The 8,642-nt window shown below is 38.3% G+C and overlaps 1 protein-coding gene across 1 annotated transcript; it reads right to left on the bottom strand.

Moving 5' to 3' along the window:
- Window positions 1-1,745: 1,745 nt before the first annotated feature.
- On the bottom strand, window positions 1,746-7,949 carry LOC114800169 (G2/mitotic-specific cyclin-B3-like). The gene is made up of 12 exons (XM_028997322.1): window positions 7,819-7,949; window positions 7,368-7,492; window positions 7,188-7,271; window positions 6,996-7,063; window positions 6,678-6,795; window positions 6,112-6,210; window positions 5,894-5,986; window positions 4,819-4,956; window positions 2,930-3,085; window positions 2,200-2,349; window positions 1,972-2,102; window positions 1,746-1,882 (listed from the first exon to the last, which is right to left on the bottom strand). Exons 2-12 carry the CDS (start codon window positions 7,449-7,451, stop codon window positions 1,819-1,821), a joined length of 1,185 nt encoding a protein of 394 aa, XP_028853155.1. The 5' UTR covers window positions 7,452-7,492; window positions 7,819-7,949; the 3' UTR covers window positions 1,746-1,818.
- Between the last annotated feature and the right edge of the window lie 693 nt (window positions 7,950-8,642).

Raw genomic sequence — 8,642 nt, 5'->3', positions numbered from 1 at the left:
GTGTTGGAAATACACTGCTCAACTCGGAGATGAGACCAGGCACCAGTCAGAGAGCAGTGCAGCAATTTGCCATGTGGGAGAAGGCTAATTAGAAATGAGCAGTCAGATATAATGGTTTTGAATTATATGTTTGTCGGTGTGGATATTAACTTTTAGTAAATTAAAACAAAGTAGAGGCGAGATGATGGGTGGTTATTGGTAGTTACAGCTATTGATCAACAAATTCAGCAACCAGTTAATAATGGAACAACATCCATCAGTAATAGAAAACCAGAGCGTCCAATGATGTAGTGACATCATTTTATATTTGGGTATTTTTGGTATTAAAATATCCAGTTAATATCCTCACTGTATGTTTGTAGATTTTTTTATATCGCTGCATAATAATCATTGCAGTGGATCCAAGATCAGTATTTATGGCGAAACCTACGACATCATTCCAACATGTCAGCCCAGATTATTTCCAATCCATCCTCAGCAGACAGCATGACAGTCACTTAGAAGGAGTGTAATCTATGTGCAGTCCACAAACTCACAATGTGCTTTTTATGAACCTCTCAATCACCTGTGAAAGATACACCGAGTGTGATCATATTTATTGTGGGTCAAGGTATCAAAGGCTGAATTCATCTTAGTTTTCGTACATGTTGAACTCACTTAAATTCCAAAAAATCTGCGAGTGATATTTCAGGGATCTTGGAATCACTGGCTGGACCAACACGTCAAGACTGTCCAGAATCAACCAGCATGATGGCAGCTGATCCACTTAGGAAACGGGGAGAGAATTGAATTGTTCTGCAGAGAACAATACAATTGAAATGATGCACGTACCTATAAACATTTGACTTGATGCTGAATGGAGTTCATTTGTTGTGTAGATTGTGATACCGGAAAATGATCAGCAATACTTAATAACAACCAAAACAATGCTCACTTAAAAGGGCCTGAAATTAAACTTTAATTTAGTGAGCTTCTACTGAAAGTGCTATATATTATACATACATAATAGTGTGTGTGTGTGTGTGTGTGTGTGTGTGTGTGTGTGTGTGTGTGTGTGTGTGTGTATCAATCTCTTCATAGTCAGTGGTCCAGGCTTTCAGCAAGCCAGTGATATGCAGCAGTTAGAATGATGGGGTTTTAGTTCAGGTATTTAGCAACACAGCACCATCTACCGGTGAAAGAGAGAAACGGGTACACCATCCAGGTCACAAAAACTAAAAAAAAAAATAATATTAATATCTTAAGTGAATAATGTGTGAACTATTTAAATATTACAAATAGACAGGAAAACCAAAATCCCAGCGAAAACAAGTCTGCACAATTTATACTTTTAACCATCAGCCCAGTGATGGTTAGTGACATCAAAATAAGACTTAAAAATTCCCCAGACTTAACAAGCATAAAATCTGCATTTAAAGAACAAATCCATTTACAAATAGCCTTTGTCTTATTTTGGACTAAACACCCAAGGACACAAAAGAAACATAAATAAGACATACTTCTCTCTCTCACACACACACACACACACACACACACAGAGATTTAAGAACAGAATCAGTGGCAAGAAAATGTCATTACAAAACACTGCTATTTAATAACATAATGCCCAATTACCAAACAGGGGTCAGAGACAATTTGAGTAATTGAGTAAATTATTTTTTTTTTTATTCAGAGCATAATGAGGTTAAAAAAGGCTCTAAAAATAATAAATAAATAAATAAATAAATAGATAGATAAATAATAAAGGCTCTATGAACTATATACAGTATAAACATTTTTTACACACAACTGGACTCTCAAATTAAGTTGTGATCAGTTTTACAAAAAAAGCTCGAGTTTCTCAAGATCCACAGTGGGGGTCTTTGCAACCTCGAAGAACACACTGCAAGGAGAAAGGGCAAGATATTAAAAAGAAGCATGTAAACAGCTATTTTAGTTGGATTCCTTTGCTCTAGGAATGGGTGGACCCACCTGTGGGAATACTTGCTCTTTATTGCCTCAAGCTTGCTGTGAGAAGGTTTGGACAGCATGTGGTGAAGCTTCCGCACCACAGGAGCCAGGTCTCCCACAGCATAACTGGAATGGAACTGCAGGATGGGTGTCTGGATTGCAGCAGAAAGAACCAGTTATGCATTTATGTTTTGGACATAACATTCCCGGTTTAAGGTTTTTTAACATTTTTTGAGTCAAGGACCTTACCCATCCGCCTAGGTCTTTGGTCACCAGGGCAATCAGCAGACAGGCGGAGGCCAGTAGAGATCCTCTTACTGGTAAAAACACCATATCCTGCAGGCTCAGCTCGCAGAAATAGCGGGCCAGTGTCAGAGTCTCCATGTTAGCACCAACACACTGTTCACAGAGAAAAGAATTCAGTTGTAAGCATGCACTTCTGGACACTCAGGCTACTTTTATAGACAGTGCTTTGCAGACTACACACACTTACAAGCCAGGATTTCATCACTGCAATGTATTAAAACACAACAATGTACTGTATAAGTCAGTCTTTAGGGCCTGTTTTTTTATCCAAAAATTGAGTCACACATATGTCTAGACTGGTATAATAATTTTGACTGTGAGCCACCCCTACAACTGACATGTTAAAATGTACAGCTCCAAATGCATCTCATGCACTAATACAATAATAAATGTGTTTGAATGTCATTTCAATGACTTTCAGATTTCCAAAACTTCTCAAGACCTGAAGTTCTCTTCAAATTCCATGACCTTTCCAGGTTATTAATGACCAAGAACCCTGTGTAGCAATCTTATATCAATCAATAATGAGTTAATATATTTTTAAAAATAAATAATCATTGCAGCATTGCTATGTAATAAAATCCATTCTGCTATGGGGTAGAAACAAATGCAGAAGAATTCTTAGCACAGACTAAAATAACAAAATCCCAATATAGTGCAGCCAGAAACGAACCTTTGCATATCTGCGAAGGAAATGGTAGGGCACAGGGATATTAATGTCAAAGTTCAGCACGTTTAGGATGCTGACTTCCATCGTAATGAGCTGTGAACGCTTGTAGGCGTCATCGCAGATATACAGGAAATCATCAATAGAGGGCGGAATTCGCTCCTGTGGGAAGAGGAGGAGGATGATGGGTAAGCAAATGGACAAACATTTTGGTTAACAGCAAAAAAATTAAAAATACTAATATTAAACATTAGTTAAACAGTGAGTGGTCACTAATGCAAAGTGTTCAAATGATACAACCTAAAGGGTTTGTTTTTGGTTTTAGTGGTCCTCTAATACTAAATCTCTTTCTGAAATTTAACCTTTGTGAAGAATTACAGCCACTTTTACCATTCAAACAATGTGATTTTCCCCCTTTCAGTGTCTGCAGCTTTAAATAATAATAAGCAGGAGAGCAGCCAATAAGTGAGGGGGGTACGTTTTTTAGGGGAGGGGTGGGAAATGCATGAGAATCGTACACCTATCACCATTTCTAGCCACCACAGGACCACAGACCTGCTGCAGAACTAGTAGTAATGTAAAATAATCTCACAAATTCTACTGACACAAAAGGTGATTGTGTTAATTAGTCTGGGGATCTAAGGAGGATCTGTGATGCTCCCATGAAAATGTGCAGAATTACATCCTAAGAAGAGTAATTAACTACTTATTATTTACAATAGAGTGATTGTCAGGGGTTTAACAGTCTAAAACTGAGCTCAAACAGTGATGGGTGGGGTGGTCTCTAGAAGAGGTTTCTAAAGACCATGACTGCCCGCCTCCCAAGCACTGCAGGATGTTGAGCTGTTATTATGTTACCAGTGTAATTTCACATGTAACAGCACTTAGTGGGGGCAAAACCATTCAGCTCAGGATGTGTAGTGCAGCAAATTGGTGCTTATTGCGATCAGGATAAACATAGATCATGAAAATTAATATATAATTAACTGATTCAAACCAGTTAGGGGGCTGAAGCAATAAACTTTTTTTATGTTCTCCAGATGTGTTGTGTTTGCCAGTTTTTTTTCTGTTTTGCCATTCTTATCACAGTACCAAAAGCATAAGGAAGCAATACCTCAAAATTGAAGTGCATACTGGTACACCCCTACAGCTCCTTTGAACTGTGCACCTGCACCACTGGTGGAGGAATCAAATATTTACGGCTCAAAACAAGGCCAGCGCTCACTCTCTGGATATATTTATTGTTTGAGAAAGTCTTTATTTCAATTGGGAACCTGTCATCATGACAAAGGTAATAAAATTTGCAGTCATCAAAGCATCTAAAATCACTTTAAAAATCAGACTATTAAAATAATGTTCAGTTCCTCACTGAATGAGAAACTTTTAATCAGATTTTGAGATGTTGGAGCTCTCAGCAACAGTTCTCTTATTTGTCATTGGATGGTGAGTAGTTTTCATGATTTCTTACCAGCCCATCTCACTGAATGCAACTTTGAATTAATAATGCAAAGCCAGAAACAGACACACAGAGGTATACAAAGACGTGATTTAAGAATACTTAGTTTTGCTCTCCAAGTAATTTTTTTATTTAGTGGATATTTTGAGGCTGCTACGCAGTACAACATTTCATAAATGTCATAACTTCACCAATAAGAGAACATTTGTGATGGCCATGATGGTCAACAAACAAGGTGAACCACAAAGTTAATAAATACCAATCAATGTTTACTTTTTCTGTAAATCCTTTTTCTGTTATGTTGAGTGAAATATTGCAACAGATACAAGCCAAACTTCAAATCAAATCCACAAGAACTCATAACCCTAACACTTTTCCCCATTAACACAAGATCTCCAAAGAAGGCTGCATTGATCTTGAATAAAGCAGTGATCCTCACCTCAAATTTTGAAGCGATGAGCATGGCTGCGCAGCCGACCAGCTGGAAGAACTCTTCGTTGGTTCCCATTCTAGACAGATAGTGGTCGGTCAACTTCACAGCCAGATAAAGTGTTTCATGACTGAGTTGGTAATTCTCCTGGAGTCAGGCATAACGAGAAGAGAGAAACTAATTTAAATTAAATAAAGCATTTTTTTTTTTATTAAATTACTGAAATAATATAATCATAATAAAATTAATTTATGATAACTTATTGACTAACTGTGTTTTATATCAAAACAGTAATTTTGAGTTAAGTGTGGCTCAGCATCATATTAGCAAGAATCTTATCTCACCTTTAATATGACAATAAAGTAGACCATGCTAATCACTAATTACCGATGGTTTTAAGAACAATTTAAAAAGAGAGTGTTGAACACTACATACCTGCATATTCTCCAATACCATGCCAAGCTATTTTATTTTCAAGCTATAAATCATTACAAGGCATCTAAACTATCCAAGGTGCAATAAACCAAAAGCCCAAACTTTCACTATCCTGCCATGACCCAGAACGAACAGCACTCCTCCACAACACCTATGACGTCTGCCAACAAGCCACAGTAGCAGCCAGGCCAACACTGCATGAGGAGAGTGCATGCTTAATCGCTCTTCAGGTGACCCACCGGCGAAGAGGGACACCATGCACACCATGATCTGGCCGTTTATTATATACACTGTTAGGACATGCTGCTTTCACTCGCTGTTTTGAGACCTTGCCTATGTGAGGTGAAACCTCAGGTTTGTCAGCAGTAGAGCCTAAACATCCTTCTATTTGAAACAAAATTGTGTCCCATTCAGAGGGTAAGTTTCTCTGCATATATGAAAAAAACAAACCCTAATACAGGAAGAAATCTAATTTAAGATAATTTACAGTTAAAGACAACTTGTTGAACACTACATACCTGCATATTCTCCAATACCATGCCAAGCTATTTTATTTTCAAGCTATGAATCATTACAAGGCATCTAAACTATCCAAGGTGCAATAAACCAAAAGATAGTTTACACTTAAAGACAACTTGCGTTTTCTTACCTGAACCTCAACCAACCAGTCCACCAAAATGGCCCTCATGTTTTCATTCAGGAAAGGCTGAGTAGCCATGTAGTCATGAAGGATGAATGTGTCCTGGAAAGACGTCAACAAAACAACATTCACCAATGAACAGCAATGTTACACCAATAAACAGCAGCAATCAAAACCAAGCATAAAATGAACAGAAATTGGTACTAATATCAATATAGGTCCCTCACCTCTCTGCTTCTGATGTTGACATAAATCTCTTTGGCATAACCTGCACTAAAGATGCAGTCGCCTGCGTGCTCAGAATCAATGTCAAACTCTGGAGGAATCTGAAAGAGATTACATCGTTATAAGAATGGTTGACTGAATATTAACTGCAATCAGGGTTTCGGCAGGTTTAAGGAAGATCCCTAAGTCTTACATTATCCTGGCAATGGATAATTATACTTTTAAGCACATAAAACTACAATAATAACACTACAAAATACGCGGAAAGGGGCATATGCAAAGAATGTATAGGTTTGCACTATAATGGTTTTGAATAGAGTAATATAATTCAAATATCATGGCAGAAGGTGACCAGAGCAAGAGATGCCCACAAGAATCTATTGTTAAAAACTGAACAATAGTGTATCTGTGTGTACAATACTGAGATTCCTTCATAATGCACACGCACTCCACACATAAGGAGCCATAGAACACGTAACCAATATCATTACAGTGTAGTGGCAAGTCACAATATTCAAAGTGATATGAATGGTCATATTCCGATTATGATGGTTTGTCAGTATGTTACCTCAGGTGGTTGCAGGTTTACAGGAAGAGGGTCTTTGAGAAGGGGATCTGCCCGTGGTTCGTCAGCCAAGGGTTCCCTTTTCTGCAACTCCTTTTCTTGTTCCTCAGAAGTTATTGACCTTGAAATAAGGCAAAAATAAATAAAGCAAGAACCAATCAAAGCACATTTCAATTATTGAACAAGTCTTGTCCGTTCTCATGTAAACGGCTTAAAAATCCGAGACAGGGACATTTTACCACTAACAAAGTAACATAATGAGAAGTCACACCATTTTAGTGCATGTACCACAAACACACAAATGCCGCACTGCTGTAATACCTTTTTTTGACTGGTGGTTTCTTTAAAACATCCTTCTTTGTGAGACTGTTGAAGAGACTCTTGCTTCCCTGGCGAAAGTAAAGGGAAGAAAAAAAAATCAAGTTAAAACAGACAATGATTCGGACGGCCATGAAGAATGTATGGAACACAAATGTCTCTGAATGATATGAGAGCAAATGAAAGTCCATTTACATTTGTAATGTCAAGGAACGCAGTTCTCTTCTTGGCTGCTCCCTTGGGTGGGGTAGATGACCTCTTCACCCGAGTTGCCTCATCCTAAAATGAAAAAGCAATAACAGGGATCTAAGGTTCTCTTAAAACCCAAGTATTTCAGTTGCAGGCACTGCCCGAGCCACGAACAATGAAACAAACCTGATTCTCTGAGGCTTTGGACTTGGAGCTTTGGAGTTTCGAGATTTTGTTGGTCACTGGTTTCCTTCCTCTGGAAAAAGGCATCTCGGTTTGCAGTCTCAAACCTCTTTATTTGAAATAAATCTCTGCGTGGAAAAAAATGGCAAAATATATATATATATATATATATATATTGCTTGCTTGTTTCTGGTATTAAATGTCAGGCGGCTGAGTTAGAAACGTGTGGGTGTTGCCTAGCAACGCTAAACAAAACAATCGAGCTTCATTAACACATGGCGTGGATATAACGTAAAAATCTTCCTACTGAAGCAAATGTTGGATTAAAAACCCCTGCAAATGTTTGCTATATCGATGCTGTTGTTCGCGTGGGGTTCACGCGTGAACCCACTGCAGGAGGAACAATTTCACCGAATTGCAAACGACTGCGTGAACACAGTTTCAAGAAACTTACCGCTCACGGCGTCCTCTCGGCCGAGACTTCGAACGCCACCTTGAGTTCACACCGATACACCGAAATACGCTCTTGCGTTCAGTTTTTAGTGTAAATGTCAAACGGACGGACAGCAACCGCAGACGATCATGCGCAGCCGAACTGAATCCAAAACACGCACGCAATGCGCTGATAGGCTGCCAAGTCGACCAATAAGGAAGAGGCAGCGGACCGTTTAAAGGGGCAGAACCGTTAAAAAAATTCAAACCTTCAGCACGTTGTTGTGGCTGCGTGTATCGCGAAAATATGGAAACGAACCTCATACTGATATGCATGTAAACATATGCATATATAATATATATGCTGAAGTGCATAAGAAAATATGTGTGTATACACACACATATATATATATATATATATATATATATATATATATATATATATATGTATGTGTGTGTGTGTGTGTGTATATATATATATATGTATATATGGTGGGCCGTTATCGGCGTTAAAGTGCTGCGTTAACGTGAGACTCTTATCGGCGATAAAAAAAAATCGCCGTTAATCTATTCACAAACTTGGGTTGGGAGCTGGGTCTATACTACGCAAGCTATTGTGTCGGAGTTAAATGGTTACACTAGATTTATAAGTATATTTCTTCTTTTTTGTGTCTTTTAGTTTCTTATTTCCTAAAGACCTTTATTTTTTATTTTGTATACCTAGCGCGGATGTATACCTAGCGGATGTATACCTGCACTGTAGGGGGCGAGAACGAGTCTTCGAGCTGTGAAATTACTAGAGCTGTAATACTCGGATCCTTTTTAGGATTCGGCGCCCTCTGAGTC

This window comes from Denticeps clupeoides, chromosome 1 (assembly GCF_900700375.1).
Source record: "Denticeps clupeoides chromosome 1, fDenClu1.1, whole genome shotgun sequence".
NCBI classification, from domain to species: Eukaryota; Metazoa; Chordata; class Actinopteri; order Clupeiformes; family Denticipitidae; genus Denticeps; species Denticeps clupeoides.
This window is presented reverse-complemented; position numbering and strand designations above follow the sequence as displayed.